General features: G+C 43.2%; 1 protein-coding gene across 2 annotated transcripts in view; it reads left to right on the top strand.

Moving 5' to 3' along the window:
- The window catches only part of SORCS2 (sortilin related VPS10 domain containing receptor 2), a 129,178-nt gene extending 111,941 nt beyond the window's left edge, over positions 1 to 17,237 (top strand). For both annotated transcript variants that reach the window (XM_079983492.1, XM_079983491.1), the window contains 5 exons: positions 1,925 to 2,024; positions 2,538 to 2,637; positions 5,243 to 5,400; positions 13,290 to 13,369; positions 13,658 to 17,237. In XM_079983492.1, the coding sequence (XP_079839618.1) occupies positions 1,925 to 2,024; positions 2,538 to 2,637; positions 5,243 to 5,400; positions 13,290 to 13,369; positions 13,658 to 13,681 (462 nt within the window). In that variant the 3' untranslated portion in view covers positions 13,682 to 17,237. The remainder of the gene's footprint in view (positions 1 to 1,924; positions 2,025 to 2,537; positions 2,638 to 5,242; positions 5,401 to 13,289; positions 13,370 to 13,657) is intronic.
- The last annotated feature ends 4,849 nt before the right edge of the window (positions 17,238 to 22,086 follow it).

Raw genomic sequence — 22,086 nt, 5'->3', positions numbered from 1 at the left:
AGGAAGCAACCATCCAATTAGGCTGCAATAGTAAGGTATGAATTGGCCCTAGATTCACATTCCAATTTTCTTATTTCTCTTGGGTGCTCATCAATGGTTTTCTTGGGTGCTCATCAATGGTTCCTCTTCATCCTGGAGAAGAGTGACTAGTGGGGTGCCACAGGGTTCTGTCTTGGGCCCGGTCTTATTCAACATCTTTATCACGACTTGGATGATGGACTCAAGGGCATCCTGATCAAATCTGCAGATGACACCAAACTGGGAGGGGTGGCTAACACCCCAGAGGACAGGATCACACTTCAAAACGACCTTGACAGATTAGAGAACTGGGCCAAAACAAACAAGATGAATTTTAACAGGGAGAAATGTAAAGTATTGCACCTGGGCAAAAAAAATGAGAGGCACAAATACAAGATGGGTGACACCTGGCTTGAGAGCAGTACATGTGAAAAGGATCTAGGAGTCTTGGTTGACCACAAACTTGACATGAGCCAACAGTGTGACGCGGCAGCTAAAAAAGCCAATGCAATTCTGGGCTGCATCAATAGGAGTATAGCATCTAGATCAAGGGAAGTAATAGTGCCACTGTATTCTGCTCTGGTCAGACCTCATCTGGAGTACTGTGTCCAGTTCTGGGCACCACAGTTCAAGAAGGACACTGACAAACTGGAACGTGTCCAGAGGAGGGCAACCAAAATGGTCAAGGGCCTGGAAACGATGCCTTATGAGGAAGGGCTAAGGGAGCTGGGCATGTTTAGCCTGAAGAAGAGGAGGTTAAGGGGTGATATGATAGCCATGTTCAAATATATAAAAGGATGTCACCTAGAGGAGGGAGAAAGGTTGTTTTCTGCTGCTCCAGAGAAGCGGACACGGAGCAATGGTTCCAAACTACAAGAAAGAAGATTCCACCTAAACATTAGGAAGAACTTCCTGACAGTAAGAGCTGTTTGACAGTGGAATTTGCTGCCAAGGAGTGTGGTGGAGTCTCCTTCTTTGGAGGTCTTTAAGCAGAGGCTTGACAACCATATGTCAGGAGTGCTCTGATGGTGTTTCCTGCTTGGCAGGGGGTTGGACTCGATGGCCCTTGTGGTCTCTTCCAACTCTATGATTCTATGATTCTATGATTCTATGATTCTCCTCCTCCTCCTTGGAAAGAGTGCAAGGTATTAGCCTTGGAGAGGGTATCATGTTACATGAAAAAAAAACCTGTGCCCCAAATACTGTACATGCTGAATTAAGACAGATATCAGCCTGACAAACACTGATCAGTCTTGTCTTATCGTTTCTTTTTTTAATATGGGCAGTTACTGGATGCATAATCATGCCTCAGTGCTCTTGCAGCTGAAGCATGAAGTGAAAAGTCCTTGTGACTACCACGGAACAAAATCAATATTTCAGAAGTCACAGGGCCCCTATAGTATTAAAATATTCATCTTTTGCCATCAGCTTTAATAGCAATTATTTCAGATTCTGCAGCATCAGAATTCACTGCCATCTCATAGATGAATGTTTTACCTCAAAATTTGCTGTGGGTAACCCAGATTTGAGTACAGTGGTATCTTGGGTTACATACGCTTCAGGTTACAGACTCCGCTAACCCAGAAATAGTGCTTCATGTTAAGAACTTTATTTCATGATGAGAAAGAAATCGTGCAGCGCCGGCACAGCGGCAGCAGGAGGCGCCATTAGCTAAAGTGGTGCTTCAGGTTAAGAACAGTTTCAGGTTAAGTACGGACCTCCGGAATGAATTAAGTACTTAACCCGAGGTACCACTGTATAAGAAACCCCTACTTCATTTTGAATTTTACTTTTGGCTGAATTTTCATAGCAACTCAACAGTGAATAACTCCACACAAGCAATGACTTCCTTTTGGCGGTTGTGGAAGGTAGGACCTGCCTAATACAGTTTTTCTTATGTTTCCAGAGAATAGCTGCTATTAAGCAATCTTTGAATGCCCATAACATCAGTTTCTTCATGAGAGGAGGACACTGGGTCTTTGTGACCTTAGTTAGCTCTGATTCAGGTAAAATTTGTATCCTTTTTTGACAGTTAGTTGATGTTCCTCTCCTGTTTAAGTTAAAATAATATTGAAGCTCCATATTGGTTTGGAATTCATACACACACACACACACACACACCAGTCAGCCTATCATTACAATTAAAACAATCACTTTGAATAAAATTTAAATCTTGCTCTTAAATGTTATATGGAAAAAAATCTTATTGAAGTGAAGATTCCCTGCTTCCAGAAATGAGGTTAGGCCTGGGGAGTTAGATCTTTTCCACACCATACATAAAGCATATGGCCTCCCCAAAGAGTCCTGGGACTTCGTGAAGGGTGCTGGGAATTGCAGGTAAGTCAAGGGCTATACCGTTCCCAGGACCTTAGTCCCATTGTCTTTACTGCATTGTGGACAAGATGAGTGGATACAGTTTAGGGTCACTTTTTTAAAAAAGTATCTGCACTAATGCTAAATACAGAGGATGGTTGATTGTTTTCAGGATTGAATTTAACTGTGTGTGCCTTTGGTTTCAGATTCTCAGAGTATTGGAGGAGGAGGGTACTGGGCGATAATGGCCCTTTTTGTCATCTCTCTGGTGGCTGTAGGTGCTATCGTCCTCTACAAGTTTAAAAGGCAAGTGATTTTATATCTGGCATCATATGCAGAATAGGTTTATAAAGCAGAAGTTGTCTGGAAATCATAGGAAAAGCTTTTCTTTTTTAAAAAAAAATCTTCACCTTTTTTTCAACATCTTTTCGCTAACCCTATTATTATAAACTTCTCATGGTATGTTAATAGCTTCCAAAACAGATATAAAACAGATATAATAATAATAATTCTCCTTTTTAGGAAACAAAATATTATTCACAGTAGGGACAGATTTTTTAAAAATTAAACTGAAAGTAACTTTGCCTGTACAAAACGTTGTGAGTAAAGGCTGTGGGAAAATGATTTTTCCAGGATGTGTAGCAGCTTCAGAACCCCTGTGCCAGCAGGGCAGAAAAGTGCCCGTGGCTTTGCGTTCTGTTCCCTGCCCCCACCCACCCAGGCTGTGCTTGGCTCCTGCCCCACGTCCCAGGTGGAAGCCTTTTGGTTCAGAAATTAAAAAGTAAAAAATACCCCCTTGCCTAATCAAGTATTTGGGGGGCGAGTCCTGAATGACACTGTATGACTAGACTTCAAAATGGTTTGCAGTGGTTGATGTGACTGTTATTCACTCTGCTGCAACATGAGAAAAGTAACAGTATCTGGTGAGTTGGTGTCATTCCTCTCTACCAAAACTCAGCAGAGCAGAACCTGGTGCTTTCAAGCATCTTTCAGGGTTGCCTGGTGCTCAGCTTCCTAAGATCAGCATTGTAGAGTTAGGACAGTAGCATTCATTTCACTTTAATTATAGTCACAAGCATAATATACATAGAAATAACAACATAAAATGGGGGTGGGGAGATAAAAGTGGATGTCGTCCTGGGGGAATACTTTGAGAAAATGAGGATAACAAAAGTAACGGGGGATTTAAAACATCGAGTGACAGAGAATACAAAAACACGTTCGATTGTGCGGCATATCGACTACATCTGTGGTGTTAAAGAAGGAGTTGGTGCCGCTTTCCTCTTCATCACACTAAGCAGGAAATTAGCTGTCATCTCGGTAATCCAACAGTCAGAATCCTGCAGAAGAAGGGACACTATCCAGGGCTGGATTGGGAGATGCTAATGCAATAAAATCGATTGATTGATAGTCACAAGCTGTACCAATCTGAGTTACTAAAGATCTGTTGTTCATAATAATGAATAAGCAGGAAACGAGCAATCTGTTGTTCCAAGGTCAAAATTCAATTCCTTTAAGTGAGCAATGAGCAATCATAACACTGGAAATACAAATGAGAAGAGTACTTCGGGGCTAAACAAATAATTTTAATAGTCAGCTTATGTCACAAACACTAGGTTAGATCTGGGGATGCTTGAAGAATTCAATTTCTGATGCAAAACAACCTGATCTACACTTGCCAAATGGAAGGAGGAACATAACTGTCCTTCAAAAGTAGTTCTCAACTCAAGTAAAATACACAAAAATGTGTTAAACTTTTAAAAATAACATATTTTTATAAATGTGCACATTGAAATAATAATGAACAATCACAAATAAATGCAGAAATGGAATGGACCTATCAATGAAGACCTGAAAAATTGACACAGAATGGAAATAGACTGATCTATCCAGCCCTAGTTGGATACAAGAGTTCTGTGGAACTGAGGGTTGGGACGCTGAACTCTTCCTATTCTTTGGCTATACTGACACATAACAATCAACCATTGTTTCTGGTTTGTTGTGCACAATCAACACGCAGGTGCAGCCTGATGCTTTGCTTCTCCCCTGATGCAAATAGAGAAACAAACCTGGGAAAAACGAAACATGACTATGGGTTCAGATGTAACAGGAAGCCAAGCTTAATTGACAATCCCTGGTTTGTATCTCTGCTTGCGTCAGGGAGGAAGCAGAACATCAAGTCGTACCTGCATGTTGATTGTGCACAACCAAGTCATATAGAACTGTGTCAGGTGACGCAGAATGCCAGTGGTGTGCCCCATGTGCAGACTTCCCACAGGCATCTTGTGGCCACTGTGAGAACAAGATGCTGAACCGTGGCCCTGATCCAGCAGGCCTCTTTTTATGTTCGTAACCAGGGATTTGCCTCAATGCACCTTTTAAACATTCCTTTTGGAGGTAAAGATTTAGGCCAGGGGTCGGCAACCTTTTTTGAGGCTGGGGCGGCAGACCTCTCGATGGGCCGGAGTGTGTGCGCCCATGCGTGTGCTCAAGCTATTTCCGGCACTCTTCTGAGATGGAGGAGCGCCTGTGCGCATGCACACACGCTATTTCCGGCGCTCTTCTGACCTGGAAGTCAGTTCCCGTGGCGAGAAAAAAAATGGTGCCCCCCCCAAAGCACGGAATCCGCACGCCGATCCATGGAATGGACGTGGGCTGGTTCCAAGAAGCTCATGGGCCAGAACCAGTCCATGGGCCTTAGGTTGCCAACATCTGATTCAGGTCCTAGTCTGGCTATAGTAGCATGCAAAAAATAGGTGGTTCTAGGTTGGCAAGTACATTCCCATCAGCATGAAAAGGTGCTTCTAGCCAATTCAATTGAGTCTTAATGAGCTGGTACCATCCACACCCATTTGTGGATCAGGGCAGCACTGTACAACATTGCATTACAATCCTGTCTTGTACTCTTAAGGAAATTACCAGGCAGAAATGTCTATGCACAGATGCAAAATGAAAAAGAACAAGAGATGACCAACCCTGTAAACCGTAGAGAGGACACCCAAAATATCATCCAGGGGGAGGAGTTTATTGATGATGATCTTGATTGTCAAACACTGGGAAATGCAAGAGGTAAGTACACCTTCTCTTTCTTTACTGGCAAATTTCTGCTCGGCTCTCAAAAGGGTTCTCATAATCGATAATATTAACTGCTATATTATTGCAGCATCCAAAAAAATATGTTGTACACATGTCAGTCCATGGGAACAAATATTTATTTAGGACCCAAGTGCTGAATGAATAAAATAGGGGAAATTATAATGGCAGTGGTGGTGGGGGTAAATCACTGCTAACTGTATGCTTGACAAGCACTATACGGCAGCGACTCACTTTTTCTTTTTTAATTACATTGATTATGGAAGTATTTATTTGATTCAGTTCCATAACCGTTTGGAAATGCATTTCCAATGTACCAGCAACCTGAGTGGCGTTCTTCATTATATTGTGGTCATTGTGGACCACAGCAGCTGTATTATTCATATCTGAATTCTGATTTTCCAAAGGTCACATCCACACCATACTTCCTTCAGAGAATCCTCTGGACTGCAGTTTGTTAAAGGTGCTGGGAATTGTAACTGTGTGAGGGGTAAATTTTAGTTTCCAGGATTCTTTGGGGAAAGCCATGACTGTTAAAGTGCTATACAGTGGAACCTCAGGTTGCGGATGTAATCTGTGATGGAGGCACATCCGCAACCTGCAGTGTTCGCATCCTGAAGCGCCGCATCTGCGCCGGCATGATTCGGCGCTTATGCGCATGTGCGAGTGGCGAAACCTGGAAATAACCTGTTCCAGTACTTCCGGGTTTCCTGCAGTCCGTAACCCAAAAACACGTAACCTGAAGCGTCCATAACATGATGTATGACTGTAAATGTGCTTTAAAGGCAAGGTGTGGATGTGGCATTAAACATACATTCTGGATTCTTCAATCTATATATTTTATTAATTAATGGAAACATTTATTTTAAAAAGTATATGCTGAAGTAATCCAACATTTAATACTTTATAAAATATGTCAATTATGTTGACATTTATTAGTTCTTGTAAAAAGTGACTACAGCTAAATCTGTTAGCTTGACTGGGGTTACTTCCTATTCTAGTTACTCACTGCTGAGGGAAATTAAAATGAAATTAAAAGACGTCTGCTTCTTGGGAGAAGGGCAATGACAGGCCTAGACAGCATCTTGAGAAGTAGAGACATCACCTTGCCAACAAAGGTCCGTATAGTTAAAGCTATGGTTTTCCCAGTAGTGATGTATGGAAGTGAGAGCTGGACCATAAAGAAGGCTGATCGCCGAAGAATTGATGCTTTTGAATTATGGTGCTGGAGGAGACTCTTGAGAGTCCCATGGACTGCAAGAAGATCAAACCTCTCCATTCTGAAGGAAATCAGCCCTGAGTGCTCACTGGAAGGACAGATTGTGAAGCTGAGGCTCCAGTACTTTGGCCACCTCATGAGAAGAGAAGACTCCCTGGAGAAGACCCTGATGTTGGGAAAGATGGAGGGCACAAGGAGAAGGGGGCGACAGAGGACGAGATGGTTGGATAGTGTTTTCGAGGTTACCAGCATGAGTCTGACCAAGCTGCGGGGGGCAGTGGAGGACAGGAGTGCCTGGCGTTCTCTGGTCCATGGGGTCACGAAGAGTCGGACACGACTAAACGACTAAACAACAACAACAACTGCTGAGGGAGAGGTGAATCTGAAGGCCTAAGGACTAGAAAGTGAGCACCGTGGCACCAATTTTAAAAAGGGGATTGGGGCTACAGGGAGTGGCAAGAGAGCCTGGAAATTCCGGGCCAATTAGCTTAATGTTTGTCCTGGTAGAAATACTAGTTGCAGATAAAACAAGCAAGCATATAGAACAAGCCCCGCTGAAGCAAAATCAGCATGGCTTCTGCAAGGATACATCCCATCTCACTCCTTTTTAGAGTGTCAATACCATATAGATAGTGGTGATCCAGCTGAGAAACTACTTCACCAAAGACTCCTGAGTAAGCTTAGCAGTCATGGAATAAGAGGCAGGCTCCTCTTTTGTATCAGGTATTGTTTAAGTAAGAATAGATGGACAGATCTATCAACAGAAGGATGTAGAAAGTGGAGTCCCCCAAAAATCAGTATTAGGACCTATACTTTTTAACTTATTCTGAAATGATTTAAAGCTAGGGGTGAGCAGTGGGGTGGCCATGATTGCTAATGATGCAAAGTGGTTAAAACAAAAAGAGGTAGTGAAGAGCTCCAAAAAAGATGAGTGGTGAAATGGCGAATAGAATTCAATGTAAACAAGTGTAAAGTGGTGCATGTGAAGAGAAAAAAAACCCAATTTCACATATACCCTAATGAGGTCTGAACCATCTCTGACTGACCAGGAATGATACCTTGGGGTCATAGTGGATAGGTCAACAAAGATGTTGAGCTGTGAAAAAGGCAAATTTCCTGCTAGGGATAATTAGGAAAGGAAAATAAAACTTCTGATATAATGCCATTACACAAATCAATGGTTCAACTGCATTTGTAATACTGTGTGCAGTTCTAGTTGCCTCGTCTCAAAAGGAATATTGCAGAGTTGAAAAAGGGAAAGAGCAACCAGAATGATTGAGGAACTCCTTATGAGGAAAGGTAGCAGCATTTGGGGTGTTCAAGTTCAGAGAGTAGGCAAGTAAGAGGCAACATAATAGAAGTGTATGAAATGACGCCTGCCATTGAGAAAGTGGACAGAGAGGTATTTCCCCCCTTGCTCATAACACTAGAACTCAACGACATCCAATGAGACTCAATGAATTCCACAAATTCAGGACAGATAGATGAAAGCTCTTCCTCATGCAGTGCATAGTTAAAACTCACTCCTACACGAGGCAGGGATGGCTAGCAACTTGGATGGCTTAAAAGAGAATGACTGTATAGTTGTACCTCGGGTTACAGACGCTTCAGGTTACATATGCTTACAGACTCCACTAACCCAGAAATATTACCTCAGATTAAGAATTTTGCTTCAGGATGAGAACAGAAATTGTGCGGCGGCAGCAGGAGGCGCCATTAGCTAAAGTGGTGCTTCAGGTTAAGAACAGTTTCAGGTTAAGAACGGACCTCCAGAACAAATTAAGTACTTAACCTGAGGTACCACTGTATACAGATTCATGGAAGGAAAGACTAGCAATGGCTACTAGTCACAAGGGCTTTGTTCTGCCTCCACTGTCTCTTCCACTGTGAAGACGAACACAAAGAATTCATTCAACTTTTCTACAGTCTCCTTTTCTTCTTTTAGCCCACTTTTGACCTTGTCATTCTAGGGTCCCACCACTTCTCTAGCTAGCCTCCTGCCTCTGATGTATTTAAATAATTCATTGTTATTGTTTATGTTTTTTAGCAATTTGCGCCTCAAATTCATTTTAAGCACCTGCTATTGTCTGCTTGCATTTCTTTTCTCTTTTGTTCTCTTCATTTGGACCAAACTTCCATTTTCAAAAGGAAACCTTCTGCTTTAACCACAGAGGTTGTGGTGGTATATTTCTTGATCTGTGTTATATATTTTAGCTGAACTTCCCAAGCACATGGGTGTCTGCAGAAATAATTTCAGGGGCAGGGGCAAAGTAGATTTGTAAAAAGATTTTTAATTATAGGTTGTTGTTGATGATTTGCAGTCTTCATAGAACGTAATTCCACAAACCATTGCATTGTGCTAAAGAGAAGCAACGAGAAATCGTAGTGGATTGTGCCTGTTGGAAATTTACTGCATTTTATGGGATTATACATATCAGAACTAACTTCTTACAAATTCCTTTATTTGTCCATTTACCAATAACAGAGAAAACCATACAGCTTGAGTTTGTCCATTGAACATCAATACTTGGAATTCTAAACCAAATTAAAACCCCTAAGGCTGAATTTCCCCTACTTTTACACATATGTTTTATTCATTGTGGTGAATGCCAAACCCAAGGTCTGAAACCAGTCAGATTTTTTTGTTAATGCTTTTAAAATTATTATTAAATTTCTATACCAAGGGACGCGGGTGGCGCTGTGCTCTAAACCACAGAGCCTAGGGCTTGCCGATCAGAAGGTTGGCGGTTCGAATCCCCATGACGGGGTGAGCTCCCGTCGTTCAGTCCCAGCTCCTGCCAACCTAGCAGTTCGAAAGCATGTCAGAGTGCAAGTAGATAAATACCGTATTTTTTGCTCCATAACACTCACTTTTTTCCTCCTAGAAAGTAAGGGGAAATGTCTGTGCGTGTTATGGAGCGAATGCCAATGGATGGCGGGGGGATCTGCTGCAGTCGTGAGCAGAGGATCCATGGTTCCCCTTCCTTCCCTCCTCTGTGACTCGCTTTGCTCGCTTTGAAACAGCAAAGCGGGAGAAGAGCCACTGAGTGGGGAGAAGAGAGGGACAGAGAGCCTGGTTACAAAGCACAAATCCACATGGATCCTCAGGATTTTTGCACTGGGTCACCCCAAATTCACCATCAGATCACATAGCATGTCCATGGCTACAGCTTGCACCAAAAAAATCACGCACCCACTGTTGCCTGGGGCCGCAGTGGTGCAAAAACGTGGTTACAAAGCATGGATCCACATGGATCCTCAGGATTTTTGCATTGGGCTACCCCAAACTCACCGTCAGATCACATGTCTGTGGCCACAGCATGAACCACAAAAATCATACATCCACTGTTTCGTTTAGAATATTTTTTTTCTTGTTTTCCTCCTCTAAAAACTATGTGCGTGTTATGGTCGGGTGCGTGTTATGGAGCGAAAAATACAGTAGGTACCACTCCGGCAGGAAGGTAAACGGCGTTTCCGAGCGCTGCTCTTGTTCGCCAGAAGCGGCTTAGTCATGTTGGCCACATGACCCGGAAGCTGTACGCCGGCTCCCTCGGCCAATAAAGCGAGATAAGCGCCGCAACCCCAGAGTCAGTCATGACTGGACCTAATGGTCAGGGTTCCCTTTACCTTTAAATTTCTATACCACCCTTCGTCTGAGGATCACAGGGCAGTTTATAATATAAAAACACAAAAATATATAACATAGTAACAAACAAACAAATAACCGTCCCACCCCCCAGTTTTAAAAGCCATAGATTGTTTAATTACCTGGTGGCCTGGGATAAAAGGAATGGTTTTGCCTGGTATCTAAAGATATATAATGATGGTGCCAGGTGACCCTCCCTGGGGAGAGCATTCCACAAATGGGGAGCCACCACAGAAAAGGCCCATTCTTGTTTTGCTACCTTCAAGATATTTTGTGGGCCTCAGATGAGGGTTGCCGGGTCAGGGTTCGCTGATATGGGAAGAGGGTTGTCCGTCCTTGACACTAAAGAAAATACAGTACTAGGTGGATCATGCTGTAAACAAAAAGTGAAGTTGTCAACGGTCTTTTCTTTTATGAATTTATCCTTGGGATAGCTCTTCCATTTTTCTCTATGGACACTCAACAAACACAAGCCTGACTCATTGTCGATTTTAGCCCTGCCTTCACCCTCCACAATGTGCCAAAGGATTGTTTAGTTGTGCATTTTGTAACTAGGAGGGAAAGTGCTATGAGAATGACCATTTTAATAGCAGAACACATTTTGTTGTTGTCCAGTAGTTCAGTAAGGCTCATGTTAGAAACATCACCCAGTGACAGGTAGACTCACAGCTTGTGTGAGGGCAATGTTCCCAGGGTGTGGGGGGGGGGAGGGAGGGGTACGCATAAAACTGAAATCACATTTAGTCAGAAAACCCTTGGCACCAACAAGTTGTGTTTAATTTGTGCAATGTCAGCTGGTCAGCTGCAAAGCAGGTAAAACTGTGATCACACAAGTTAAATGTGCGCAAGTTGTGAGTCTTTTTGCCAACAATTCATACCATTTCCCCAAAGTTTTCAAATTTGTAAAGTTCTTGAATGGGATGAAAGTTTCTTCAATGAAAGAGGACATCAGTGAGATAATTAGCGAATCCAAAGACAAACAATGCAAGTTGTTGTCTATGATGCACACAACTGGAACAAAATGTATTCTCTTGGTTTTGCCTGGTCCTGCTAATTGCTTGAGTTGCATGATAATAAGGGGTAATTTTCTACAAACACACAGATACTCTTTCATTGTATTGGTGCTTTCCCATAGCGTTGGTATGTTGGGAATTAGTCTTTGGATGCTCTTAGGGAAATTTTTTATGATGCCTTTAATTGTGCCAACTGTGGGATTAGCAGTAGACAATGGTGGTCTAATATATTGCCCTGATTTGTGCTTGAACCCTATAGTTGAGCAACCCTTGTATACTTGTACAACTAACTTATGGAGATTCAGTCCAAAATCAGAACAGGCAGATGAGATGGCATTGACAATACCTACTGCAGTTTGGTCTGAGACTGAAATGAACCCAGTGAATTCTCACGTTCAGATGCATTCACATCACTTTCTGCCAGGCTGGAATAGTTTTACATGTTTTATCACTGCTTTCATGATATGTTGTAACCTGCCCTGTGCCCTTATGGTGAAATGCAGGTAAGAAAACTTATAAACAAACATAGGGCAGCCTTCCACCCAACCCCCATGGAAAATGCATGGAAAGTCAGCAGAAACAAGAGCTGCCATATTTCAAGAAGTGAAAATCCAAAAACACACAAATTGTGCCCCCCCCCTTTTTTAGAAAAACTATTTTTTGGTTATGTTGTAAAAAATCCAGAACGAACTGCCGCTTTTTGGAAATCCCCCCCCCAACGTCACTTCCACCATTGAAATCCGGGAAATTCTCCCCAGATGTATGGCAACCCTAGCACAAACAATGTTGTTTCCTTGTGTCCCACACCAGGGACATTTAGCCTCATAGTAATAACATCCCTACCCTATCTGAAACTGCATTTTTCTGGTGAATGGTCCATTCCAGAATTTTTATTTTTTTATTTTTGTTTCTATAGCCTCCATTTTGCTAATTAGCCGTAATAGTGGTTTGATGCACATTCCCTTTTTCGAGATCTAGTGACATGCTGTTCTTTTGAGAGAGATTCCTGTGATATACTCTGATTCAGCACAAGGACCTATAAACATGAGTGCAGCATCCCTAGGTGGATGAGGAACAGCTGCCAGGCTTGGTTCCCAGCACCCTCGTGGCATCTTGAGATGCAGGGCCAACCCTCCCACGAGGCAAGGGGAGGTGGCTGCCTCAGACGGCAGGATCCACAGGGGGCGCAGATTCGGCCTCCTTCTGCTGCCATGGTAGCAGCAAGAGCTGTGGCACACACCTTGGAGGCCTCCTCAGCAGTCGTCCCCCCACCCTACATGCTGCCTCTACCGCAGCATCTTGGCGAATAGGAGGCATTGCTGGTCTCCTCCCACCCTTGTTCCTGATGTAGATCTTCATTCATCCCTTCTTCCCTGACTGGGTGCAGGGACATTTTGTGGTTCGACTCAGGTGCCGAAGCGCCTTAGGCCAGCCCTGCTTAGATGATAGACCAGAACTACTATTCTACAGGGGGAAGCAGGATTTGGATTAAGCCTTCCCTGCCCCACCTCCCACTCCCAGCCAGGTGATTGGTACTCTTGTTGTTGATTGACTAGGGCTGCCTGCATGCCCCGCCCCCCCCCCCCCCCCCCCCCCGGTTTAGTGCAAATGTATCATCAGGTCAGGGCCATGGTGTAAGGAAACTTTTCAATTATTCCATTCATTCTTTTTGTTGTAGAATTTTCTTAGCTTAACTGCAGGGGATGCTTCCTCCGATTAGGATTTGAAATACATGTGACAAATGTTAGATTTGCCATGGGGATTCCCTTCTCATCTTTGAGACAGTTTGAACAGACCCTTCTCTGTTTTACAGCGTAGTGTGACTAAACAAATCCTAGCTTTCTGTTCTCTCTTCTCATAATTTTGGAATTTTTACAGTGGCATATTTCTAGACTCACCCATCCACTTCTTTTGTTTTTATATATTTTATGTTGCCTACTTTATCGCCACCCCCACCTTGGGACTTCTCCACACCATTACCTTGCAGTGACTCCTTCTGGGAGAGGTGGAAACTTGAACAGCTACAGAGTTCCCTTACTGCTGATGGCAGTCAGTGTCCAGTCCCAGGTCAGTGTCATCTTAAAAGGAAGCCTATGGTTCCATTCTTCTCCCTTGCCTCCTCCCCCAAAACCACTTTATGATGTCACTTGGCTCAACACTATAGGGATTCCCAATAGTTCATCGAAAGCCAACATTTTTAGCAACACAAAACTGCTGCACCACTCTCACCTGATGTGATTTTGATAAAACCCACCATCCCATTTGGTGGAATTGTTCCTGGAATAGATGGGGGTGGGGTTCCTGTCAAAATCCTGTAATTTGCTAATCAATGTGCTTTGTTTTTCTGTTCCATAGGCAATCTCTCAGGCATGGTTCTGAGCACTAATTCCAGGGAGAAGCACAGTTACCTGATTAGCTGATACTCACAAATGAACACATAGACTCTTCTGTTGGGTCCCTCCTTCTCCCTCTGAAGATATAACTACTGGTGGGATGGAGAAGTTGTCTTGAAGATAGGCACAGATGTGTAATACTTGGAGAGAAAGATAATATAATTTGTTTCCATGGCTGTGGACTTTTTTTACACCTCAAACTAAGATAGCAGATCTGTAGCCCTAGGCACACTTGCAACCACCTTTTCTGTCTCCCGTGTCTCTAGTTCTCAATGTTCATTTAATTGAATGCATACAGCACTTAGCTCACTGTGGCAGTATCAAGTAGGAGGCTGCAGTTCTTGAGCCATGAAGACTGGTTTTAAAAGCTGTTGGCTAGTTGAAGCAGAAATCTGGTGGAATGTTGGGAATAGTTTCCTTTTACAAGGAAGTGACTCCTGGGTCTGATGTGGCACAACCGAAGAATTCAGAGAGATACTGTCAAGAGACACGTTGATGACTCACTAGCATCCCTCTTCAGGCCCCGTGCAAGTCCTTCAGGCTACAGCAGCTGTGTGAAAACATCGTATAGGGTGATGCTGAAGTGGGAAGTCTCACAGCTTCTTGTACATCACCACTAAGAAACTCTCTGCTTTGTTTTGTTCCCAGACCAGGTTTCCTCCTTTTCAGACACCACCCACCCTTCCGTAAGTGGATACCACTAGACTGACTGGTAGTTTGCAACCTACATAATTATATAGTATACAGCTTGGGCTGCCTTACTGTCTTTTGGTCCCCATAACAGCAAGTGTAATTACTTTTTTTATTTCTGTAACCCTTTTTTGTATCTTTTTAAACTTTCTATTTTTATAGCTATACAAGCATTCCTGTCTCAGGATAGTACTGTCAAAGCAGCATACTTGGAACTTGCTATTTTAGTCTTTTTCCTTTTTCTACTGTGGGGCGGAACAAACTGGAAAAAAACACACTGCCTTGGATGTGTCTGACAATCTGGTGAATTAAATTTGAGAATTAATTCCATTGAAACGATTGCACTTTCTCAATCTTACCCCTAGGTGTCATGCTTCATTTCTGAGACCTGCGTTGAGCTTGACCTTATTTCTGTGCGCAGGACAATAACAGTCTCCTGTGATGGTTACTCTTGTTTTGAAGGTGTGCAAGTTAAATGCTGTGTTTGCTTATTCTACCCCAAGTAGCTTCATGGAGCAGGAACTGCAAGGCTGCAGCCAAACCTGCATCTAATTGTATTTGCTCTGAGAGTCTTGTGTAGGAAATGAACCACAACACTGCTTGGAACTAGGCACTGAGCATCTTTCTAATTGTCTCACTTTTTACAAAGAAGTAGCAGAGTTACCTTAGGTTTGCTGAATAGCAGTGGATAACCAAGCATAAATAAGAATGAGTTATGTCACACTTACTGGTATTGTATGTATTAGATTATTATGTCTCCAAGGTGCCAATGTTTATTTTTGCTGAAAGCACATTCCATTTTGTCATGTTCTATTTTGTCCTCTTGTGAGCACTAAATCCTGCAGAACTGTTAAGCACAATGCATTCAGGAACTGACTATCCAAATGGATGATAACATTGCTGTGAATGAATTGTGTCTTTTTGCCACTTGCTCAGGATCTCAGTCTGTCTTTGTTGATGCCGCAAGACCTACTAATGCCCCAGACATTTGCTTCTGAAGGAGCCATGCAGACTGCCGCTTTGCCTGCACAGTGCTTAACATGGGCATGAGGAGTCCCAAGGACTTTATTGCACTGTTCATAGTACTGCTGGCACTGTAAACAGCAAAACCTCTCCAGGTAGGATATAGGGTAGAATTCCTGTCCACCAGGCTGGACAACACTTTCCCGAAATCTTAGAAACCCTATGAGGAAGGCAAATCACCACAGGTCTATGGGGTACACCCAGATGGGTGTTTATGCTTCACATGTGTGCAAATTTTTCACAGCATTTCCATGACGATTGGTATCAAATGCCAACTCTTATTTCAAGGATAATCAGGATTTACCCTTTCTGGAAAAATCCAATAAATTATATATTTAAAAAACCTGTTTACAATATTAAGCCCCTGTTTAAAAGAACACAAGGTCCCTCCCATACCCACAGATCAATAACGGATTACTAAAAATGGGGGGGGGGGGAACTGGTCTGTGTTATGACTCCAGCAAAATTAAATCTTATGGCATTCAATAGTTTCTTGGAACACTTTCTGGAGAAGTGGATTATTAGAACAACTGTATTTAAAGTGCTAATAAGTCAGTTGATGTCCAGTGCTAACTCTTAATTCTAGATTTTTAGTATTGCCTCATGAAAAATATTGCTTCTCGTCCTTGGAATGGAAAATCTCCACCTTGAATCTACACACAGGAAATTCCAGTTCTGCTCCTCCCCTAATAATAATAATAATAATAATAATAATAATATATTATTTATACCCCGCCCATCTGGCTGAGTTTCCCCAGCCACTCTGGGCGGCTTCCAATCAAGTGTTAAAAACAATACAATATTAAATATTAAAAACTTCCCTAAACAGGGAATAGAAAGAAGATAAATGGTGTGTTTGTTTTGAGATGTTTTGGTTGTTGTGCTTTTGATTTGTTACTTGAGCACTATTTAACATTAGCATGCATTTACTGTAAACGCACACTTGTTTTCTCTACCTGCCTTAATGTTTTTATAAGGTGTACTGTTCATGCTGGGTATGAGTTACAGTCCATTATTCCAACCTATAGTTCCATGGGCATTGTTGCACAGACATGGAACTCCTGCTTCTTATATTCTTTAGTGAAGAGAGAAGCCTTGCACATACGAAAGAACATGTGCAAATATGCAATCCCCTTTACTGAAGTGGCTGAGCTTTCATTTCCATCACCTTCTATCTTTTCTTGCATGTGTGAAAAAACCTTGACTTTGGCTGATAAAGTGCAATGCAGAGTTAACATTTTTCTAACTTTGCTGTAAGTGCTCCTCCTTCCAAACATGGAGGGAGATTTTTTGGGAGGCGGAGGGACAAATTAAAAGGGTTGGACTCTTATTGCAAGAAAGTTCAGATTCTGACAATTTGAAGTCACATAATATTGATATAGCTTTTGCTGTGCTTTTTAATATATATATTTGCATAGCAGTCACAGCGAGATGTTTTCTCCATTGCCAGATAAACTGCTGGGAACTGTGGGTGAGTTTCTGCTTGAATGCCAGCAGGGAAATCTTGACACAATAGGGGTTTTCACATTGCATTCAAAGAGTGTACAATCTGTGTACCTGTGTACACAAATAGTTGAGCTGTACACTTGTACAGCTACTCACATGTAGCGTCCTAGGAGTGTGTAATCTGTGTGCACAATAGTTGAGGTGTACCAATCAATATGTGTACACTCTTTCACAGAAACGCTTGTACATATGTAAAGACAGCTTGTACCTATGTACAGTGTAACATGTGAGCAAGCTTTGTATCTTCTCCCTATATGAGAGTGGAGTGGAGCAGTACTGATTGCAAGGTTTTTTTCCCTGTGTAATAAAAAGTTTGGAATCTTTTAGCAGTTCTTTTATTGACAGATAAGGCTGCAATCCTAACGCCACTGCCTCCAAAGTAAGTCACATTTACTTCTGTGTAAGATGAGTGTGTTTGCAAAAAGAGGATGCCTGTTGCCCTTGCCTCCTTCCTCCATGTTGTGGGATGGGCTGAATAGATTTTTAAAGTCCCATCCTTAGCAGCAAAATTGAAGCACAGGAATTAGGCTGTATAGCCGCCTTTTGAGCAAATCCAGCTAACTAAGTAGGCAGGCTTTCCCCTTTCTTCCTTAACAAACAATCAGGCAACAACTTGGGAAGTAAGTTTAAAAATATAATTTACTTCCTTATAATCTTGCATTGGTTCAACAGCCAAACCTTTTCAGGCAAAATATTTATATTTACAGTATAGCCAGCTTCAGGCTGCAGCAAACAGAGACATGTCTGCATGCAAGACTGGTCAAAAAAAGCAAGAAAGAAAAGAAGGAAAATGTTTTTCAAAGGTCTGACTTTCTGCCTCTAAACAATACAGTTCTGTGGTATTAGCCCCTTCGAACTGGCAAGAATAGGCATTTGTTAGATTTGGCAGCTAGTCTCCCGCACGTGTCTAATATTAGATTGTAAACTCCTTGGTGCAGCAGTTTGTTTGTTTTTTACTCTGCAAAAGCATAATGCACACTGATGACATAATATAAATCCTAAGAAGATGCTACATGATCTGTTGCCTGGTGCAAAGCCCCACAGTGAGGGTGGCCGGAAGAAGCAAGGGTAGGGATACTAGCAATGTGAAAGCATGGCTCAGGCATAGATGCTTTGAGCAGTGGTGACCTGTCCTGGGCCAGCTGGGCATAAGACTCACGGAGGAATGACGAGAAGGGGGCAGCTCAGGTCCCAGCCCTTTCGAAAGGGTTGATGATTCCACTCATCAGTTGATAATCGGGACTCAATGTCCAGACTTTTAAGAGAAGGCATAAGGAAATTTTGAAGTCGCCTAGCAGGGAGCACCTCTTTTCATAAAGCAAGGTGGAGGCTTAAAAAAAAATAAACAGAAGAAGCACTGTCTCATTGGTTTTGTGGTGACCTGCAACTTTCACCTCTCCTAAGGTATGTACTGCAGTTTCATGTCTTTCATTTTGCATCCTGTTTCTCATAGCATTTGCATGCACACACCCCACTGTCTGCAGCTGCCAAAAGGCTTGTTAAGCTCTGAGATGCCTGGTTTGAATTCATGAACCACTTAAAATGGGAGCAGTATAAAGCAGAGACAGGTGACCAGTAGACACCAGTAGACCAGTGACAGCAAATGCAAAACTCAGCTACCTCAACTTCTGTCATCTTGTTTGTAGGTTGTAGGTGACAGCTCATGGTATTTGCTCCATGGATTAAATTGAGACAAAGGAAGTGGCTGACACCACCCACATCTCTCTTCACTGCCAGAATCATCTAAAAACACTGCCATCCCTATAACCATTCACTTTATCTCTGGGTGATGCTGTGGTGGAAGAAAATTTTCAGGAGAGCTGACACATTTTAGAGTTTGACAATATATCCAATATATATATATCCAAGAATTTCTTCTGATTTAAAGAGATGACTCAGGCATCTTGGGAGAGTTCATAATCTTTCTGTTCATAATTATGATGAAAATTGACATTTTGAAAGGGGAAACGAATCCATCTTAAATTAACTGACTGAAAAGCTTGTGGGAAGGCAATTAAGTACAATCAAATTAATATAATTGATCAAATTACTAATTGGTGCAAATTCAGTTGAAATTAATTATTTTAAAGTTCCACTGATTTCAGTGGGAGATATTAGCATATTAGTTCAGTCTTCTTTATGGAAAGCAATGGGAGTTAGAGATGCTTTGACTGGAATGTACCTTCTCTGATGACTAAGAGAAAATGGGTGGTTATTGCAGCAAGAATGAACTACACCTGGAGATTCTTTCCAGAACACTACCAATACAGAGAAAACATTATTGAAAGGGAGAAAGGGGGCATGTGTGTTGCCATGTGTCATGTATTTTGTACATTAAAATACATAACAAGAAGACAGGCTTTCAGATCACCCCCACTAGAAAACATATATATTTCCTGATAGTTTTGATTTTTATGGACAGGTGGACTTGGATGTCTGTGTTTCTATCAAGTTTCGTAGCCCTTTCTAAATCCTTCAGAGCAAGAACCAAGCTAAGTATTTATCCATCAACATGCTTTTGAAAAAAGCTGTGCACCAACAAACAAGACAGCCGTTGCTGCTTCAAAACATCTCTAAAATCTGCAAAACATCACCTGTGTGGTGTTCACTGCCTATTTCACCGATGTATCTACCGTACCTTCCAACATTCTTCAGCTCCAGATAGTGACATTTCTCACTCCACCCCCCCCAACCAACGGACCCTCCTTGACCCCCATTTTGTGCTCCCACCCACAGAGCATTTCCTATCAGAAGGGGACACAGCACACAAGCCCTCCACCATTCTGAGAAACCCTCTTAATCCCTATTTTATTTTATTCTTTGGTATGCTTACAAAAAGAAAAACGCACATCAATAAATACATTTGAGAAAGATTAGATGTGGATGCACAAAGCATTAAAAAAATAAAAAAAAAGCAAGACTCCATGCACTTTGCTCCTCTCCCTTTCCTGCTGTCCTGCGCGACCCTGCTCTCAGATGGGCCAGGCAGGCTGGGCCCCAGGGGCAGCCGCTCCTCCTCCTCTCCCACTTTCCTGCAGCCTCTACAAGCTGCCCAGGGAGGAGACTGGCAACAGCGGCCCTGGAGAGGCAACGGGATGCTCCCTCGCAGCTGCTGCTCAGGACAAGTGCCAGCTCCTCCTCTCCTTCAGCTTAGTGGTAGCAGTGCTGGGGGCGGGGAGATAGGGGCATTCCAGGATCAAATCAGAAGCGGGGATGGCTTTCGGAATGCCAGGACTGTCCCTGGAAAATTGGGACACTTGGAGGGTATGATCTACTCCTATTTGATATGTGATATCATATGTGTCAGGGCTGCCCGAGGTCCCAGCTCACAAAGGACCAACGCCAGTCCGTTGTTATATACAAAAGTCTTTATTGAAACGCAGTTTCGATTTCAAAGCCGCGGCGTGCAGCCCTACGTCTTAAACCCTAGACCGCTGAAGCTCCGTCTGAATCTCCACCCCCCAGACACCAGTTTAAGACTCTAGCCTTGCTCCACCTCCTCCTCTGCTCTTTCCTCCTCTGGGTCCGCCTGTCCGCTGGGGTGTTGCCCTTTCTGGACTCTTCTGATGCTGAGTCCCCGGATTCTTCCCCCTGCCTCCGGCGTGCTTTAGGACCTGGCCCCCAATCCGTGCTTCCTGCTGTCCCGCGCGCCTGTACATTTGAACTTGGCGCGCGCGCCCAGCCAGCAACCTTTCTCCTGACCGTTACACTGCTCCTGTCACTGCTTCCCCCCTCGGGGGGGCTAGCTGGACCTGACTTCCCCTCCGTTCCCTCACTCTGCGATGGAGGCGTGGCCAGCTCTGACTCATCTTCTCTCCCTACTGGAGGAGACGCTGGCCCTGATTCATGGGACTCTTCCCCCCCACTCCGCTCTGGTGGGGGAACTGGTCCTGATCTCCCGCTGCTGCTTTGGGAGTCCCCGCTGGCCCCTTGCTTCTGGTGTGTCCCCCCTGGGACCCCCCTTGCCCTGGCCATCGGCGCCCCCCTCTGGGAATCTTCTGAATCGCTGGAGAAGCTCATGGAATCTCTTGGGCCACTGTCATACTCCCCTACGCTGCCCTCAGATTCTTCCCCTTCGCTCTCCATTTCCTCTCTCCCCTGTGTCTCTGCTCCTGAACCCCTGACAATATGCATTTTTTGTTTTTGAAAAGTCTTCTGGGATAGCTCAGTCGGGAGAGCATAAGACTCTTTAAGGGTTGTGGATTCAAGCTCCATGTTTTACAAAAGGTTCCTGCATTGGATGATTCTCGTGGTCCCTTTCAACTCTACAGTTCTATGATTCTGTGAAATATAAGAGACACCCAGGAAGCCCCTGGCCTGAAGAGCGGGGCTATTAAATTATCAAAATTAAATGACCAAACCCATTAATTTGTGAACTGAGGTGCAAGTAAGACTGCTTAGGATTTGCCTCCTGCTACTTTTCTAGCCCAGTTTCAATTCTTATTACAAAAGAATTTCAGAAACAGACTTGAAAGAGAAGTTGCTGAATTACAACTTATCACTAAACTGAAAACTATGGCAAGACCTGGTCTTGATAGAGAGATTGGATTCCTGTCTCATTATATATGCTAATCATCTGCATACTATCCCTTGCTTTTTCCTTTAGGACTAATTGCAGTTGTTAACAGTTGTCAACAGGTTTACCATACCCATTGAGTCAATCACCCATCTCCTACTACCCTCCTGAGAAAAACCCCACCCCACCCTCCCACTATATATAAGGGTCTGGTGACTTCTGTTTCGGTGTATCTGAAGAAGTGTGCAGGCACACGAAAGCTTATACCAAGAACAAACTTAGTTGGTCTCTAAGGTGCTACTGGACAATTTTTTTATTTTTATATATATACTGACTGCATCAGACCAACACGGCTACCTACCTGAATCTAGCCGTTTCAATCATCGTTCACATGCAATGTGCAGCATGTACTTTGAGGGATGAGGGCCAACAGTGCATGTTATGGCTCCACATTCACTTGTAGTTGATGGCTTACTGTTAACTCACAGAAGGCTCAGACATCCCTCCTCCCCTCTCGGCCTATGATTGCAACACAAGGTGATTAGCATCACATCCAAACCATAGGTTGTGGTTCATTCTTGGCTTGCGAATTGTGGTTTTGCTCAGTCTGCATTTCAGACCCAACACTGAACTAGGGAGGGGTGTGCTTGGTTGCT

The sequence above is a fragment of the Podarcis cretensis genome (genome assembly GCF_951804945.1).
Source record: "Podarcis cretensis genome assembly, chromosome: 7".
In the NCBI taxonomy this organism is placed as follows: Eukaryota; Metazoa; Chordata; class Lepidosauria; order Squamata; family Lacertidae; genus Podarcis; species Podarcis cretensis.
The sequence above is the reverse complement of the archived record's forward strand: the minus strand, read 5'-3'. Positions and strand labels throughout refer to the sequence as shown.